This window comes from Lampetra planeri, chromosome 1, assembly GCF_965212315.1.
Source record: "Lampetra planeri chromosome 1, kcLamPlan1.2.h2, whole genome shotgun sequence".
Lineage (NCBI taxonomy): Eukaryota > Metazoa > Chordata > Hyperoartia > Petromyzontiformes > Petromyzontidae > Lampetra > Lampetra planeri.
The window spans coordinates 4,872,159-4,891,215 of NC_136107.1; the positions used below are offsets into that span (position 1 = coordinate 4,872,159).

The 19,057-nt window shown below is 51.5% G+C and overlaps 1 protein-coding gene and 1 non-coding gene across 2 annotated transcripts in view; both read left to right on the forward strand.

Annotated features, from left to right (window-relative positions):
• The window catches only part of MALRD1 (MAM and LDL receptor class A domain containing 1), a 53,528-nt gene that overhangs the window by 18,273 nt on the left and 16,198 nt on the right, over positions 1 to 19,057 (forward strand). Inside the window, exons 13-19 of the mRNA XM_078612631.1 lie at positions 581 to 691; positions 1,432 to 1,645; positions 3,566 to 3,819; positions 4,013 to 4,466; positions 4,922 to 5,173; positions 7,768 to 7,925; positions 8,610 to 8,793. Of these exons, the coding sequence (XP_078468757.1) occupies positions 581 to 691; positions 1,432 to 1,645; positions 3,566 to 3,819; positions 4,013 to 4,466; positions 4,922 to 5,173; positions 7,768 to 7,925; positions 8,610 to 8,793 (1,627 nt within the window). The remainder of the gene's footprint in view (positions 1 to 580; positions 692 to 1,431; positions 1,646 to 3,565; positions 3,820 to 4,012; positions 4,467 to 4,921; positions 5,174 to 7,767; positions 7,926 to 8,609; positions 8,794 to 19,057) is intronic.
• On the forward strand, positions 18,141 to 18,213 carry TRNAG-CCC (transfer RNA glycine (anticodon CCC)). Its single transcript has one exon. It is a non-coding gene; the product is annotated as a tRNA-Gly (tRNA).

Sequence of the window (19,057 nt, forward strand, 5' to 3'; positions counted from 1 at the left end):
ACCATTCCTTCTCCGTAGCCTTGTGGGCAGCACTTAGAGAAAGGCTTCTGCCTGAACGTTCTTTGTGGTAATCATCGCAGTAGACCCTTCATCATTCGCCTTTGTCGTGCACATCGATCACCACAAGCACGTTGGCAGGCATGCGAGCGCATTCACAGAAAACACTACGAGCAACGTTCAGTAGACTGCCTGTGTAAGATTGGCCGATGGGCGAATAATAGACGTGCTTCAGTAATGATGGCTTTTTTCGTGTTGTGACTGAATGCTCTCACGAGATTTCTGACTGAGCGTTCCAGCAGAACGGTCCAATCGATTATTCTGGCTGACCCTTGCTAACGTAACGTTCCTACTCAATATTCCAAATCAACATGCCCACCAAAACATTCCGACTGAACGCTCTGACCTAATGCTCCGACCGAACGCTCTGACCGTGCGTTCCGACTGAATCTTCTGACCCATTGTTTTGTCCAAACTTTCGCTTGGAATATTCCGACCGAACGTTTTGACCGAACGCTCTGACCCAATGCTTCCTACCTAAACGTTCTGACGCGAACGTTCCGTACCGCGTCCCCGTGCCCAGGTGCTCGTGTCCTCCATGAACGTGACGTACCCTCTGTGGATGAAGAACGGTGACCAGGGCGCCGGCTGGAGGCACACGCGGGTGCTCCTGGGCGTGCGCGTCCGCTTCCAGGCATGTTCCCGCCCGCCCCGTACACGCTGTTTGACCATTTTTACTTCGCCTCGTCGGCCAGCAGGAGTTGGTGAAGGAGGGGGTTGCACAGATGTGGCAGCGTAGAAATACGACACGACAGGGTAGCATTGTCTTCACTGCCCTCCGCCGCCCGGAGCGTAGGCCCACGGTCTTCCCTCGTTCATTTGCGAGCGATAAGTTCCGGAGATGCTCGTGGACAGGAAATTTCACCGATAGTGGTGTTCGCCCTACCAAAGCTACCCTTGAAATGGATTTCGTTTAGAAAGTACGTAAATAATCAAGCTCATCACTTTCTCATCACTTTATCTCATTCTCGCATCACCATTCTCTCTCGTCACTTTATCGCATCACTTTCTTTCTTTCTCTCTCTCTGTCAACGCAGCGGCTGCAAGGAGTTCCAGTTCCGATTTGGGGATAGCAAAAATCTAAAGACACTTTAACGGAAAGATAATAAACAATTCATCGGATATGGCGGGGAATGGGTCACTATCGAATGTCTTGGTGACGACAAAATGTACAACAGTCAAAACTGCGTTGTTAAAGAAAGACGAGGAGGGGAAAAAAAAACAAAGTCACGCAGTTTATTCTTCTACTTTGAAAGGTTGCCAGACTGGCCTAGCGTTGTAACCCCATAACTCCACACGCCGCTCCTGCCCCCACAAACCTTGCACCTCTGTCCTTGACCCTCAGCTCCCCCCCCCCCCCCACCGTGTCGCCAGGTCATAGTGCGCGTGCGGAAGGGCGTGGGCTACCTTGGCGACCTCGCCATCGACGACTTGGAGTTCTCGGACTGTGCTCCGCCTGAGCCCGGCACGCAGCCCTGCTCGGCGGTCGACTTCCCGTGCCACAACGGGCTCTGCGTGCCGGCGAGCAGCCTCTGCGACTTCAACAACGACTGCATTGACAATTCGGACGAGACGACACAGATCTGTGGTGAGCGGCGGCGGTGGTGGCGGTGGCGGTGGTGGCGGTGGTGGTGGTGATGGTCGTGGCGGTGGTGGCAGTGGTGGTGGTGGCGGTGGTGGCGGTGGCGGTGGTGGCGGCAGTGGTGGTCAGCCGGGGCCGGGAGGCCGGGTCAGAGGGAGAGAGGGAGCAAGTAGAGCGATGACCGATATTATCCGGAATGTGCCTAGAACGCTTGCGTTTTCGTGGCATCTTGATTTCTCTGAAACTACTTTTTTTACAATTTTTATTTTGAGAGGTAAGACCGACTGAGCTATGTATATCTTTTTCAGAAGTGACCCTGCCACAAATGATAGCGCAACGAAGTGGCCGATCATCATGTGGACATTTATCGCAGCCAAATACTCTAAACGCGTGCTGTTGATTCTAAACGTGGAGGGAGAAGCCGGAGGACCCAGAGGAAATTCCATGTGACCACAAGGAGAGAGAGAGAGAGAGAGAGAACGTGCAAACTCCAATTATACAGCAGTCGGGATCGAACCCACGACCTCCTGTATACCAGGGGGGGGGGTGGTAGTTAACATCTCGCCACTGTCAATAGCAGCACAGGAATGTACTCGAGTGGGTGAAAAAATTAAGCGCTGAGACTAAAAGAGATGAAAGGCACTGAGGACCGGTAACTCCAAGGTGGACGGGTGGTTCGGGGGGGGGGGGGGGGGGGGGGGGGGTGGGTCCGGCTGCTCACCGGCACCGCTGAGATCGCCGAGGGACGGGTAAAACGGAGTGACCGCACAAGCAGCCCGAGGCGGGAGATTCGAACTTAACGAAGCCACCCGCTGCAAAGGTCAAAGAGATGCCGAGCCAGCGGCGCTGGCATGCGGGGTCTGAAAGCGGGGGCCGCCATCAGTGACGAGTCGCCAACCGGGCGACTCGTCACTGCAGAATCCCATCACGTCAAAATGTCGCCGTTTGTGTACGTGCGTGCACGCTCACGTGCTTGCATACTTAGGTATGCGTGCGAGCGTTTGTTTTTGTCGTGCGCGTGCATGCGGGGGAGCGGAAGCCGAGTGGCTAGCGAGCTGCGCCTCAGAATCTTCAGAATCTTCAGAATCTTTGTTTATGTTGGGGTGTGAAGCTCTTTTTCACAGGTGTCAAGTAGGAACCCGGCAACCCGAGTTCGATTCCGCTCACAGCTAAAAACGGTGGCGAATATTTTAACCGGTCCCAGGCCTCCTCTAGGTCGACTCCACCTTAAAATGAGTACACACACTGCGGTGCATAGTAAGCATCAGCATTGGGGAGACAAAGGCTGGCTGGCAGGCGAGGTGCTGGCCACCACCACCACCCCCCGTCACGTGCCGCACTGGCCTATCCAGGTGCTCGCTTACAGCACTTAAACCGTGACGCGAACTCCGGTCATCCTCGCAGCGGCGACTTTTGACTAACCGTGGAACAAAGACGGTCACCGCATCGCGCGTGTTCGGACGCACTTCTGTGGCCGTCTGGAACGGTCTTCCTTTCGATATTAGGAGGCCACTGGGAGCTATGCACTTGTGGGGGTGTCAGGGGAAGGATTCCCACCAATATGAGGGGGAGTGGGACGGTGACAGGAGAAAGGGGAGGAGCAGGTGAGGAGATATAAGGGAGAGAACGGGCGGGAAGAGGGGTTCGTTGGCGGGAACGAGATTGGGACGGCTGGGGACAGGTGTGGATGGGAGGAAAGGAATAAAAGACAAACCCCCTGCAACCAAATCTAGATTTTAAAAACTAATTTCTTTTTTCTGTTTTTTGTTATTTAGTTTGTTGTCCTTCCCCCCCCCCCCCCCCCCCACACCTTCGATTAGCACGGTTGGCTAAGTACGATGCAAAAAGAAGGTCAACGTACATACTTTCCCCAACAGTCTGTGAAGGCTTTACACGGACACCTTTGTCTTTGTGCGGGCCACACAGCGGGCTACCCCGGCCACTGCAACTTCGAGTTCGACCTGTGCACGTGGCGCCAGTGGTACGACGCTGACGACGCCGACTGGACGCTGAGCTCGGGCAGCTCCCCGCTGGGCGGTGGGGGGCCGATGCCCACGGACCACACGCTGCGCGACCCCCGCGGCCACTACCTCAGCCTGGAGAGCACCTTCCCGCGCCTGCCGGGCCAGCTGGCACGCATCTCTGTGCCACCCATCAGCGCCGGCACGCACGATTGCAAGGTTTCTTTTTTGACGATCGTTGTTCCCCTTTCCACATACCCCCCTCTGAGCGACACCCTTTTCTGCAAGTGACGGACATGCGAAGAGCCTATAACAAAAAGAAAGACACGTATGCAAAGTTCCCCGACTGCATTTGTCATCGTGAGCGTACAATGATCTCTCTCGCGACGGCGTGTTGTGTGAACGTGTGCAGCTGCTGTTCCACTACTGCATGCTGGGTAAAGGCGTGGGCTCGCTGCGCATCTACCGCGCAGAGCTGGCCGGGTGGCTGGTGTCGGCGCTCGACGGGAATCCGCAGCTCTCCGGCAGAAAGCTGCGCCGGAGGCCCCTCTCCTCCTCCTTCTTCTCGGCCTCCTCTTCCTCCTCCTCGTCCGCATCCTCCTCGGCCGAAGCCCTCGACGGAGAGGACCTGGAGCTGCTGGTGGAGCAGGACCGCTGGCAGCTGCTCCTCAACCTGACGGACCAGCAAGAGGACGCGGTGTGGCAGCGCCAGGAGGTCATACTCGACGCGCCGCACCCCTTTTCCGTCATCATCGAGGGCCTCGTGGGCACGGGCAGCCGCACGGCCATCGCCCTCGACGACATCACCTTCAGCATGGAGTGCACTCCCGTCGTGGTGCCGCCGAACAACGGCTCCGGCGACCACGGTGAGCGGAGAAGCTCCTCCTCCTCCTCCTTCCGTGGAGATGCTAGCGGCACGGGCGAGCGAGATTACTGGGGGGGACCGCGACGCGCGGCGCCGGTTGTTGCTGTGCGTGTCCTCGCATTCACGCCGTGCAGCGGGGGAGGTGGCCGGCCGCTCGTGGGCCTCGGAGTGCTCGTCTGGCTCCGCCAAAGTCCTGGGTCCGTAGCCAGGGTTCAGATGCCCGTGACGAAATGTGGTGTCTTGACGGCGGTCAGTCGATGCTCCCAGCAACCCGGGCACCAAAAATAACCTCGTGAGTTTACACCGAGTTCCGTGCTTAATTTTCCTAAATTCCATCTCTGAAAATGTAAAATATCGGTTTGACTGTCATGGAACATGAATTTCCGATGTATGACCTCTGCGCCCCCCCCCGCCGCCCCGCATCCCCACCCGCCTTCTCCCCCGGCCCCCTCCCAGACCACTGCGGGCGCGATCAGCGTCCCTGCGCGACGGGCGGCCGGTGCGTGCACGAGGAGCGGCTGTGCGACTTCCAAGCGGACTGCGAGGACGGCTCCGACGAGAGCGAGTGCGGCTCTGCGTGCACCTTCGAGCAGGGCGACACCTGCGGCTGGGAGAACTCGCAGTCCGACTGCTTCAATTGGGTCCTAGGCCGCGGCTCCCCGCACGGCCCGCGCCCCCCCGTGGACCACACGCTGGGCTCCGAGCAGGGTAGACAACACACGGCCGATGGCGATGGTGGTGGTGGAACCGGAGGCTTCGCTTGGCCGGCCACTACAGCTAGACCTACGTTGAGGTTTATCGGGGGCCCGTGGCTGGAATCTAAATAATGATTCATACTGGAGGAGTCCGATGAGCTAGAAAGCTGTGAGAATAGGTTTTCTCCTTTTTTCTGGTAACAAAACAGTTGTGTTGAGATGTTAAAACAGCAAACTGAAACCTCTGACAAAGGAAATCATGTCTGCATTAACCACAATACTTGTGGTCAGAATGCAAACAAAAAAACATACATAATATATGCATTGTCTTTGAAACTGATTGGTCCACACCAGAGACAGCTTCCTTTGAGCCTCGTCTCAAACGGTGTTAGACCAGAGGACGCCAAAAGGCGAACAGCACAAAGACAATTACACTATAAGAGTATTGTGGCCAGTTTTGTTGCCAGAAAAAAGGGGAAAGCCTATTCTCAGTTTTTGGTGCAGGCAAAGGAGGCCCCATGATGTAGCTATAAACCTATTTTTCACAGATGTCCATAATAATAATCGTACTCTTTGGTTTTTTTGGTAAAGTCACGTAGGTAGAAAATAAAATATACAGTAATTTTGCTGTGACGTTTCCACCTGAAGACGGAAGCTTGTGTTGCCTCCGAAACGTCGTGATTTAATTTAATTTTTTTTACCTACGTGACTTTACCGAAAAAAACAAAAGTATGGACCCTTGCAGTCACGAAAACTTCAAATCTATAAATAATAATCGTATTTATGGAGGGCATGAACAGCTGTCACAGGGGTCCCCCCCCCCTCTGCCCACCTTTCTATAGTTTGGGATGTGATTTGGATTGCTGAGCACCTTGCATCGCATCTCAACTCAAACATTTGAAGGGGCACCCGCAATGGCAGCCATGCCTATGCGGCGGACGGTGACTCGGCCACAGCCTGTAAGCGGCCATTAGTCTGCCAGCAGAGGGCACATATGTAACATGACGCACGCACGCAAGTGGTTGTTTACTCTGTGTTCTTGAGTTTGGGGTTTTCAGTGCAATGTACGAAATTTTTAAACAGAAATTCGTACATCACACTGAAATACAATAGCGCATAGCTGGTAGTAATACACAGTGATGTTATTGGTTTAAATAACACGTAGCACATAGAATGCATCGTCGTGCGCCAGTATTTCAGCCATTATAAAGCAGGATAGATAGATATTTTTTCTTTGAGGGGCCCTGAAAATGTTCGACCCTGGGCTGCATCCCCGAAAGCCCATGTGGTAATCCAGCCCTGGTGGTGGCGGTAGTGGCTGCGACGGCGGTAGTGGTGGCGGTGGTGGTGGCAGCGGTGGTGGCGGTGGTGACGGTGGTGGCAGCGATGGTGGCGGTGGTGACGGTGATAGTGGTGGCGGTGGTGGAACCAGAGCAGGCTTTGTCCCCACCGCCTGCTGTCCCCGCCCCGTGCTGAGGGCTCAGCCCCCTCCTCATCTCACATAGCATACTCAGGTTCATTAACATAATCTGGATCATCATCATCATCACTATCAGGGTAGTAGCATCAGTATAAGGAGCTGTATCAATCTCATCAGCTTCATTATGATAATCATCAGAGGCAGTCGTGTGTCCCTGCGTCCCACGCCGCGATCACCTCCCGACTCCGCAGCTTCCTGCAGAATGCGACTGCACGGGCTCCTTCGCAGGGCGAACATGAACATCCCGTGGCGACCGTAGCGCGGCGTTGGCGGTGAGGCAGTTGCGCAGCTGCTGAGAGTGCAGGTGGTGTAGCTGCACAGGCACTTGCCGCTGGCGTCCAGGTGCCGGGTTTTCCGAGCAGCCAGGGCCATGCTAACCGTGCTGCGGTGTCAAGGGGGTGTCGTCAAATCGACAGGCGCGGAAAATAGCTCCGTAGCTCATCGGATTCCCCCAGCCCTAAATTTTTTTTTAAAATTCGATTTAAAGCTTTCGTGACTGCAGGGATTCATCTTCTTGGTTCTTTCGGTAAAGTCACGTAGAATGGAAATAATTAAATAATAAAAATAAAACGTAATTAAATAATTCTCACGACGTTTCGGCCACAACGCAAGCAGCCGTCCTCAGGTGGAGAACAGGTCTGTCGAGAAGACATTTTTTTTATTTTATGTTTTATTTTTATTATTTTGAATATCAAGAGGACTTAGCATATTTATGGGAAATGCAGATATAAGATTAGTACTACTTGTGAAATGCATAATGCACGGGCATAATATGACTTTAAACCCCCTGCCAAACCTTCTACGCATTTCACAAGTAGTACTAATCGCATATCTGCATTTCCCATAAATATGCTAAATTCCTCTTGATATGCAAATTATTTTGTCAAGGCGCTCTTCCCCCTCCATCCCAGCTGAAATAGACGCTCCAAGCCTGGGGTGTGTCATTCAGACTCTGTCTTCTCGACAGCTCTGTTCTCCACCTGAGGACGGCTGTTTGCGTTGTGGCCGAAACGTCGTGAGAATTATTTTATTCTGTTTTATTTTTATTATTGTATTATTTCCATTCTACATGACTTTACCGAAAGAACCAAGAAGATAAAAAAAAAAAATTCTTGATTCCGATTCAGGCCACTTCTTCTTCTTGGAGCCGACGCAGAGCGGGCGGCAGGGCGACAAGGGCCACCTGAAGAGCGGCGAGTTCCACCAGTCGAGCCGCCTCTGCACCCTCTCCTTCTGGTACTACATGTCCTCCGCCACCTCCGGCGGCCTGCGCGTCATTGTCAAGGTCCGTACACGCCGCTCCTTGGCTGGCTCGCCCACGCGCACGGTTCCATCATCGTAGATTTGAAGCTTTCGTGACTTGCAAGGATTCATATTCTTAGGTTTTTTCAGTAAATTCATATAATTAAAGTAAAGTCACGTGATAAAAGTAAAATAAAAATAAAACATTTTGATTTTACTTTCATTAATTTTAAGTAAAATTTTTTACCTACGTGACTTTACCGAAAAAACCTAAGAATATAGGTTCCATTTCGATTTAAAGCTTTCGTGACTGCAGGGATTCATCTTCTTGGTTCTTTCGGTAAAGTCACATAAAAGGGAAATAATAAAATAATAAAAATAAAACATAATAAAATAATTCTCACGACGTTTCGGCCACAACGCAAGCAGCCGTCCTCAGGTGAAGAACAGGTCTGTCAGGAAGACAGCGTCTGGGGTGTTTCATTCAGACGCTGTCTTCCCGACATACCTGTTCTTCACCTGAGGACGGCTGCTTGCGTTGTGGCCGAAACGTCGTGAGAATGATTTTCTTATGTTTTATTTTTATTATTTCCCTTCGACGTGACTTTACTGAAAGAACCAAGAAGATGAATATAGGTTCCATCATCGTTGTCGCATTCGTTCCGTCGTCGCGTTCGGTTCCATCGTTGTTGCGATCGGTCCCGTCATCGCGGCCTTCCCTTGGCAGACGGAGTACAACCTGATCGAAATGTGGAGGAGCCAGCCGAGCGAGCAGGTTGGGGTCTGGCGCCAGGCACTGGTGCCGCTCAAGCGCCTGCGAAACTTCGTGGTCATCTTGGAGGGAGTGCGCACGCACAACTACGCGGGCGGAACCGCCATCGACGACATCGACTTCCTGTACTGCTCGCCCGGTGAGCAACGGCGGCAGCGGCGGCGGTCGGGGAGAGCACGGAGTGGGATTATCGGCACGTAAAGTTGAAACTCGACTTAACGAGTCGGGAGTGAGCGGTTTCCGCCTGCTCATGCTCTTGTTTATAGCCCTCGGCAAGTCGTGGAAACTCCACATTCCTATACCCAGGCGAAGGGGGGGGCGTGAGTCTTTCCATAGCACAACCATAGGAATTTCCCACAAAGTGGTACTGATTTTGTTGACCCCGAGAGGAACTGGCATGATTCAGGTTGAGAGCCACTCGCTCTACCACGGAGCGACCAGGCGCTGTTAAGCTGACGTTACATGGCAGGAATCTGTCTTATTCTGGGAAGTTGCCAGATTTGGGCTACCCAGCACATGCCCCCAGTTCCAGAAGAGCCGTGGCGGTAACCCGAACGCACGACTACAGCACTCCTAGTGGTGAAACGATGAACTAGATGGGACGCGATGGTGGAAGCATTGAAATCGGCCTGAATCGCCGGCTGTCCGCTTGAAGCTCGCGCACATTGGAGTCTCGCACGCATCGGAGTCACGCACTCTGAACCTGAGCGCTCCAGATGTTCACGTAACTTGAGCAAGGCCGAGGTCAAACGTCATGTCAACTGTTATGTCCTGCGTTCATATGTATACACTCTTTGGTTCTTTCGGTAAAGTCACGTATAAAGAGAAAATAATAAATTAAACACTAGCATGCGATGTTTCGATTGCAACACAAGCAATCATCATCAGGTATAAATGAAATAGAGACGCAAATCTAGTATACTTAGCTGCATCTTTTTAAGAGCTTAAAAAATATCATCGATCTGAAAATTCTAAATTTCTGCTTCAGCCCTGAGCCAAATTAGGATACCTGAAAGGTCGCCAAGCAGTCTTGTCGGGTCAATCTTATCTGGGGAGATGAAGGTCGGACTGAACCTAATATCTGGGTGGTACCCTCCACTGCCAAACACAAAGCCGTCCAAATACAAAGCTGGGCAAGTATACGCTTGGTTGATCTGGTATCGAACGACGCTAAGTAGGCAAGTGCGTGGGTCCATCCCGCCACCGTGGGTGCCAGGGCGGTGGGATGTTCACTACCTTGCCTGGTATACAGGAGATCATGGGTTCGAACCTGACCATGTAACGCCGGTATATTTGGAGTTTGCGTGTTCTCTCCGTGGTCGCATGGATTTTTCCCTGGGTCCTCCGGTTGTTCCCCCCACATTTTTAAATATGCGTTTAGAATATTTGACTGCTATACATTTCCACGTGACGTAATATCTGGGTGGTCCCCTCCATTGCCAAACACAAAGCCGTCCAAATACAAAGCTGGGCATGTATACGCTTGGTTGATCTGGTATCGAACGACCCTAAGTAGGCAAGTACTTGGGTGGATACCATACCGCCACCGTGGTGCCCACCTCGCAGGCCAGACGATTTGGGAGTTTTACAATCTCTACGTTATCCATCAACCCTTGCCTCCATATCGAGACGAACAATGGAATGGCAGCCAATGGAGGCAACGAACGCGGTCAAGAAGACCAATCACCCATTCGATGGGCACCGCGGTGGTTAGATGTGAACTACCTCGCCTGGTATACAAGGAGGTTCGTGGGTTCGAACCCGAGCCTGACGCTGCTGTATATTTCGACGTTATCAACCAGCTTAAGTCATAATTGGCTATGATATTCTCATCCTACCACCATCCGATGTTATTTGTGCTTCACGCCCATTTCAAACTTGCGCTTTCACAGCCACATCACGCGCCGACCCCTTGGTTGCGGCTCTGCGATCTGCCATTAACATGCTAATCTCTCTTTAACATGCTCATTTTCACCTGGCAGCCCTTTGATTGGTGGAAATTGAACCACCGCCAGGCTCGCTGCCGACCACTTACATTATCATTGGCTGGTGACATTTGGGCTACGCCCATTTAAAACCCTTATAAACAGTATCCCTTGGAAGCTAACCTGCCTTTTCCTGAAGACGACCGCTTACGTGACTTTACCGAAAGACCGAGGAATATCTATACATTTCGAGTTTGCATGTGCCCCTAGTGGTCGCATGGGTTTTTCTCGGAGGCCTCCGGTTGTTCCCTCCACATTTAGAATGAGCTCATACGTTTAGAGTGTTTGGCTGCTATAAATGCCCACATGATTAGCTACTTCATTGGGCTTCCATTTGTGGCCAGGCCGCTTCTGAAAATTAGCTACTGTATATAGCTCAGTGGGCCTTACCTGGTAAAATGAGAAATGGTTTAGTTTTTTTTAATTATAGTTCGTTAACCATCCTTGTATCGCGTTTCTTCAAAGCTACAACTACACTCTTTGGTTCTTTCGGTAAAGTCACGTAGGTATAAAAAAAAATGTAATCACGACGTTTCGGGCGCAACACAAGCGTCCGTCATCAGGTGGGACAACCACAGCAAGAAACAACTGCTGAAGTGGGCAAAAAAAAGCTACAACTGGCCATTAAATGCGGATCGATGCCGCGGATAGCGTGGCCGCGTGTGTTTGGAGAGCCGTTTGGTTTATATCCCCACTCGGGATGGTACGCCGATGAATCTTTAGTACAATGATATCGACCGCGTGCAGCGCCGTTGACGCTTTAAGCTTCCGCCCCAGTGTGGCTGCCAGGAAGGCGTCGGGAACGAACGTTGCCAGACAGAGCCGCCCGCGGATTTGAGATCGTACACAAGTTAAAGACATCAGAAGAGAAAGTGGACTTGGGCAGGGCACGTCGCTGGAAGGAATCGTGACCTATTTGTCAGCGTCTGCAGCTAATCGCTTGTGTGTCTATCGATGTGTTTTAAGATTCACATATTTCACGTAATGGGTTCAAGCATCGCCCCGGTAGCCACTTAGAGGCGCTTCCATTCTCTGCAGTGCAAAGAAAATGAATTGATTCTTGACTAAAATTACGATCCTATTTGAATCACCTGCGCGGGGTGGGTGGAAGGGGTTGTTTTGTGTGTCGGCAGATTGTTCATCTGATCCTTGAGGCTCTGGACCCAAAATTACTCCTCGGTGGCAATTGCTAACAATGGTATACTTCCAGACTTGTATCTCTAGATTACAAATGTGTATGATAGCAAGGTCATCGTGGTTTAGCCTTTTATTTGAAAAAATTTTGTTAAACAGGTACCAAAGTACGGTGGATAGATAACATCAATTGGGATAAAACTCAAATTATGTGGTATGAAACCTCCATGAAGGAGGAGGGGAGGGGGGGGACGGTGAAAATTAATGGGAAGCGAGTGTCTTAGAGGCCGTCCATAAATGACGTCACGCACCTGGGGGGGGGGGGTCAGACATTTGTGACGATGTGTGACGAGGGGGGGTGTTGAGAAATGTGACGTCACATCAAAATGCGCAACTTAAAATAAATATAGACAACACGTTCTACTTAATTAAATATACTTTTTTATAAATGTTTTCTCCTACAACATCAGAGTGCAGCGGCACATTAAATACGCACTACAATGACAATAGTTTAAAGCGATTTGAAGGATTTTTTTTTTGGGGGGGGGGGGGGCAGAGCTTTGTGACGTAATATTTGATGGGGGGTCTGACTTTTTGCGACGCCGTGTGACGAGGGGGGGGGTCAAAAATCGTTCAAAATCGCGTGACGTCATTTATGGACGGCCCCCCTATTATCAACGAGTAATATTTACCGCTGAGCCTTGTGCCCACGGCGCATGCCCCACTCATGGGGGCTTCAGTTCTGGCTGAGAAGAAGCCCCTTGCAGAGTGGAGCTCCCCCGGGGCGTTGCGGAGTGCCGCGCGGCCTTCCCGACGGCACGTCTCGCTCGGCACGCCAAGAAGCTGCCGGCAACAGCGGAGCGACCCTCCGGCCCCGCGCCGAACAACCGGCGGCACGACCCAAAAACGCATCGGTGGGGATTGGAGTGTGGGGGTGGTGGTTGGGAGTAGGTGGGTTATTTATATTTTTAAAACCATCCCATACCCAGAGAAAATGACAAGTGCTGCGGCCAGCAACAAAAGCGTACAGTTTACGGAACACGATGTTCCTAATTTGTTGTAAATATCCGCGAGTGAACGGGTGGGGGGGGGGGGGTGGCGAGAGCCGCTGCGACGGCGATTCTCACGCGTCGCCCACGACGCGCAGTCCGCAGCCTGCTGGGAGGAGCGCTCTGCCCTGGCCAGACTGGCCACCTCTCGCCACGCTCCTCATTATTGACGGCTGGCCAGCCAGTGAGCCGGTCAGCCAGTCAGCCGGTCAGCCAGTCAGCCATTCAGCCAGTCGGCTGCAGAGGCGTAGCTAGGGGGGGGAGGCAGGGGGGTACACGTGTCCCCGGGCTCCAAGGTAAAGGGGCGCCAAAATGAGGCTTACAACGTTACATTATAACTTATTGCGGCGGGCGCGGCAGCCTGAAACGACTGCACAAATCTACACCTCAACCTAAAAGTTTATATATCCCGCCACACACAGCCTACATGTCATGTAATTACATTTTGGTATGTGATTAAACGGGGGGGGGGGGGGGGGGACGCGACAATTTTATAGTTCGTCCCCGGGCGCAAAATATCCTGGCTACGCCACTGGTCGGCTGGCGAGCTGGTCAGGCAGTCGGCCAGTCAGCCGATCAGCCAGCCAGCGAGGCAGTCAGCTAGCCGACCATTCAGTCAGCCAGCCAGACACGGAGTCAGGCAGTCGGCCATGCAGCCAGTCAGCCAGCCAGGCAGCCAGCCAGTCAGCCAGCCAGTGAGGCAGTCAGCCAGTCAACCATTCAGCCAGCCAGCCAACCAGCATCCCACTGACATCACATACACGTGTGCAAATATGCACACACGTGTAAACATATGTGCATACACGTACATATAAGCATGCATGTATATGTATTCACACATACACACATAAGCAACAGAGACAAAGACCCAGTGTTGTTAGCGAGCACCTAATGATACACATTGCACCTGGTACTCATTTAAGGCTGAGTCGACCTAGGGAAGGCTCAGGACGAGTCCTAATGTCGCACTCCACTGCTCTTAGCCAGTGTTAGGATTCCTTCTCAAGTTTCCTGGATTCACTGTGCCGTGCACTAACCACTGCACCGCCGCTCCCCACGTACAAAAAAACAAAGATCATCCAAATCGTCTTAACAGACTGTTGGGGCAAGTGCTGATGGCCCGGACAGCACAACAGGGGGGGGGGGGGGTGAGTGGCCAGCACCACGCCCGACCGCCTTTGTCTCCTTAGTGGCGATGTTTGCACACTGCACCAGGTACTGATTTGAGGCCGAGTCAACCTAGGTGAGGCCCACGAGCAGTTTAGACAATCGCTATCATTCCTGTTGGTGGCCGCGAGCGGGAATCGAACTCAGGTGGCCGAGTTTCGTAGCGCGAGCGTGGCGCTAGCCGCTACACCACCACTCCCCCCCCCCCACACGCGTTGGACGGTGGAACTTGGGAGGGCGGATGGACGATGCTCCCGTTTCATTGTCCAAAAATAACATTCGATAACATTTGTGTCCATCCGCTAAAAAAACATCCTTCTGGACCCAACGGGCTCCTGCTTCCACTTTCCGAGTCTCATCAGCACGGCGTGGCTTCTTGCTCTGTGCGATCGTGAGCAGCGTTTGGGACCTTTCCTATACGTTGCACGCCTGTCACGTGTTTTCTAAAGAAGGCTGTCTCTGATGTAGAACAATCAGTTTCAAAGGCAATGCGTATATGATTCATTATCAGAGCATGTTTGTTTGCATGTTCGCCACAAGTAATGTGTGTGTTTAATGCAAACTTGATTCCTTTTAAAATATGTTTGAACATCTTAACACCTATTCTTAGTTCTTTCGGTAGTCACGTAGAAGGGAAATAATAAAATAATAAAAAATAAAACATTATAAAATTCTCACGACGTTTCCAGCTCTGTTCTTCACCTGAGGACGGCTGCTTGCGTTGTGGCCGAAACGTCGTTAGAATTTTATTGTTTTATTTTATTTTATTATTTCCCTTCTACGTGACTTTACCGAAAGAACCAAGAATATGAATCCCTGCAGTCACGAAAGCTTTAAATCGAAATCTTAACACCTGTTTTATTGCCGAAAGGGTAAGACCTATTCTTATTTTTCATACTTTGATACTGGCAACAAGGTCCCATGATATAGCTGTTATGTAACACATTCCTGCTCAGGGAGCTGGTAGGAACGTTGGGTTGCTCGGTCAATGGCCAGGGTCAACGGCGGCGTGGTGTATTCCGCAAATATGCCCGACTGTGAGGGCGGGCACAAGCCGGCGTGAGTAGGTTAAACGTTGAGTTTTATAAGGGCACCACGGAGTGACCAGCCCCTCCCCACCCAGCCCCACCCCTCCCACCCCCACCCAGCCCCTCCCCACACTCCCCACCCAGCCCCTCCCCAGCCTCCCATTTTTGGATACACGACGGACGAACGGACACAATAATCCCCTGTGGGCTGGTGGAACCAGGTGGTTTCTACCAGTGTTATTTGTTGTTATAACGTTCTGACCCGTGACCCTACTGGACACCTGTGAAAAGGAGCACGTTTCTATACATCTCATGGGATACCTGCAGTATAAATTGATATTGTGATTCTTCTGATTCTGAGCTGCCAAAAGGACATTGGGAAGGAAAGTCCCTAGACACAGAAAGAGGACCCACGGATGATGCAGCAGTGACGTCGCTTACACCGATGCATTCCAAAGTCCAGCAGTCACGTAACAGTGACATTACTAAAGCGCTCGCAAAAGTCAATTTAAAGGTCCTTTTTTATACATTCGCGATGCTTCAGACTGTTTGTGGAATAGCCCCGGACACACAGCCCAGGTTTGTATCGACAAGATATGAGCTGGTTTTTTGTTGTTGTTCAAAAAGAACGCATTTAATGCAACGGTCGCACATACACAATTGTTGCAGAGTTTGCAATGAAAACAATGCAGTGGATTGGGAGCATTGTAAACACAGCCACAGTTATGTGGCCCACACCCTCCACCACCACCACCACCACTGTCCCCCCTTCCTCCCCTCCACTTCAGTTCTCGCATGCCTCCCCATCCTCCCTCCCCCCCAATGCTGCCCCCACCCCACTTGTACTTTGGCAGCGTGAGCCTGTATTCATGAAGAAGAGATTTGGGGGTTTTTTCTGCCAATGCAACCATTAAAACATAGCTAGGCTGTGTTCACTGTCCAAGCAACAGCGAGGTGAAAAATGACCGTAGCTTTCAATTCGACATTCGTCATCATCGTCATGTACGTTGAACTTCTTTCGCACCACCGTACGTAGCCAAAGGTGGCTAATGGGAGGTGTGGGGGGAGGACAACAATCTAAACAGCAAAACGCAGTTCTAAATAAATCAGCTTTCGATCGAGATTTAAAACTGCATAGCTGACAATGGCGTCTTAAAATCGGAAGGAAGAGCGTTCCAGACAGCCGTAGAAGGCCATCTGAAAGCGCGCGATGCAGTGACCGTCCGTTCGATGGCCAGCCAGAAGCCGCTGCTGCAAGAATGATCGGAGCTCGCGTGATCGTTTACGCTCCTTGACGAGATCAGTACGGTATTGTGGTGCATTTGTGGCAGGCATCATCATCATTGTCATCGCAAGCCATTCTCTCTCCACTGCTGGATGAAGGCTTCGCTGGGCTTGCGCCGCCCCTCGCCGTACTTAATTATGAGTCTGTCCTTCGTGTCCCATCAGCACTTTGGGATCTCAAGATGCACACTTCCATGGCTCAGCTGCTCCTTCCACAGCTCTGTGGTGATATCTCTGTGGTGATATCTCTGTGGTGATATATCTGTGGTGATATCTCTGTGGTGTCTCTCGTCACCCCCTCAGGGTCCCTGCGAATCACTTGCACTCCTTGTACTTTCAAAATCAGCCGTCAAACCTCACCCTGGGTGATCTTCCCTTTGAACGAACTCCAAAGCCTCTTCTCCCCTCTCCCCTCTCCCCATGCTTCACCGATATTTGTCGTCGTTATTCCAGTTTTTTTTTCTTCGAAATCCTTCGATGGTCACAGCTGGCTTCCAGTTTTTCGTCGCGTTGCGTCCATGGTTTCAGCGCAGCCTCCAGGATGTCGCTAGACAATTCTTTTGATAATTACTTAAATTAAAAAACACGATGCACTACATTTAAGTTTACCAGGTAAGGCCCATTGAGCTCCGTAGCACCTTTTTCAGAAACGACCCGGCCACAAATGATAGCTCAACGAAGTCGCCTGTCATCATGTGTAAATTTACAACAGCCAAATACTGTGAACGCGTGATGTTGATTCTAAATGTAGAGGGAACAATCGGAGGACTCGGAGAAAAATCCACCCAACCATGGGGAGAGAGACACCACAAACTCCAAATATACAGCAGTTGTCAGAGTCGGAATCGAACCCACGACCTCCTGTACACCAGTCGAGGTCGTTAACATCTCGCCACCACGGCGCCCTTTTACCGAGACTATATTCATGAACGCTGCCATAGCCTGATCGTCAGCGCACTGGACATCCAATCTAGTGGTCGACGATTCGATTCCATCTCCCGGCGCGCAGTCGTCGACACAACGGTGGCGAGTTTCTTAAATCCCCACTCGTGGGCCTCTCTACACCCAGCCCGGTACGAATGGGCTCACTCTGGTTCGCCGATCGGCGGATCACGACGGGGAAAAGTTACAGGTACTCCAACCTCTTCTTCTCTTCAAAATACACTCTCTGAGCAGGGGAGGCCCTTCTGCCAGCAGTGGCAATTGCAGGGCCTGCGCCTCTACCTCACACCGAACGCGTGTTCCGAGGGATTATTGTTTTTTGCAACACGACAGCTTTGGTGTTCGTAAACACGTCCACAGTGCACGCTCGCCCTATGTGTTGGACCATTTAGTGGGGGTTTATTTTGAAGAAAAAAACTCTTCTGCGTGTGTATTTATTTTCCTGCCAAATCCACACATGTTTCTGTGGATGGACCCTGTATGGGAGTTGCACTGGTTCGTCTGGGTTTTTTTTTTTAATCCTTTATATTAAGTTCGCTTGCTTGCTTGCGTGCTTGCTTGCTTGCGTGCTTGCTTGCTTGCGTGCTTGCTTGCTTGCGTGCTTGCTTGCTTGCGTGCTTGCTTGCGTGCTTGCTTGCTTGCGTGCTTGCTTACTTGCTTAGGACCGTGCAAATCTTTCGCTCGTTTTTTAACCCACTTCCCGTGATCCAATCGAGCTGACATTTTCCACACAGACTCGTTGTGACAGACATTCATGTTCGTGAAAAAAAATTCCCAAAATTTTACACTTTTTAGGCAAAAAAAAAATATTTTACATATATTCAAATATAACTCATTCATCGCTTTGGCTGAACGTCACAGTATAAGAGCCCAGAGCGTAACCCCTCCACAGGCCGTGGCGGAGTAGCGCAGTTGGTAGCGCCTTCGCTTCCCATGCCAAAGGCCGCGGGATCGATTCCCGCGTCCTCCACAGGCGAATATATTTTTAAATCCTTTATATTAAGTTCGCTGCCACGCATATAAAGGATTTATAGTGAAAAACGTTGTTTTTACGGGTTTACTTGTTCCGGTACTGTATTCGCTTTATTGGAAATGCCAATATCTAAAGAACCACAAGGCTGTGAGCGGTGGCGCAGTGGTTAGCGTGCCGCGCTACGAGCCCGCGAGTTCGATTCCCGCTCACGGCGAGTCCTGGCTCGCTCATAGGTCTACTCAGCCTCAAATGAGTACCCAGTGCTGTGTGTAAACATCGCCACTAGGGAGACAAATGTGGCCAGACGTGGTGCTGGCCACCCCACCACCTCTTGCGCCATGCCGGCCTTCGTAGGTGCTGCTCGCTAACAGGACCTGTACCAACAGTCTGGAGATGTATGCAACAGTGGAGCGAAGCGAAGGAAGAAGCGGAAAGAGGGTCGTTGTAACCTGCAGTGTGGTGAGTGAGCGAGTGAGCCGAGTGCGTTGTTGCATACCTGCAGTGTGGTGGTCGAACAGAGTTTGGATGAGACGCGACAGTCAGCCTGCTAGCCCGAGGCCTCACCTCGAGCGAAGGCTTCGATTAGCGAAGTTTCATGGGAACAGAAGCGATAGAGGAGTGGTACGTGGGCAACCGACGACCAGTGAGGGAGTGATTGGTGTGATTTGGTGGGTGCTGGATCATCGGTCGAACTGACAGTCTTCCACTGCATTCTCTCACGTCGCAGCATGAGATCTCAAGAGCCCTTGACATGCGCTGCATGGTACTGTGTCCGTATCAGGGCGATGCAGTGGTCAGATGTTATTTTCTTCGCCTGGTATGCAGGAGGTCAGGGGTTCGA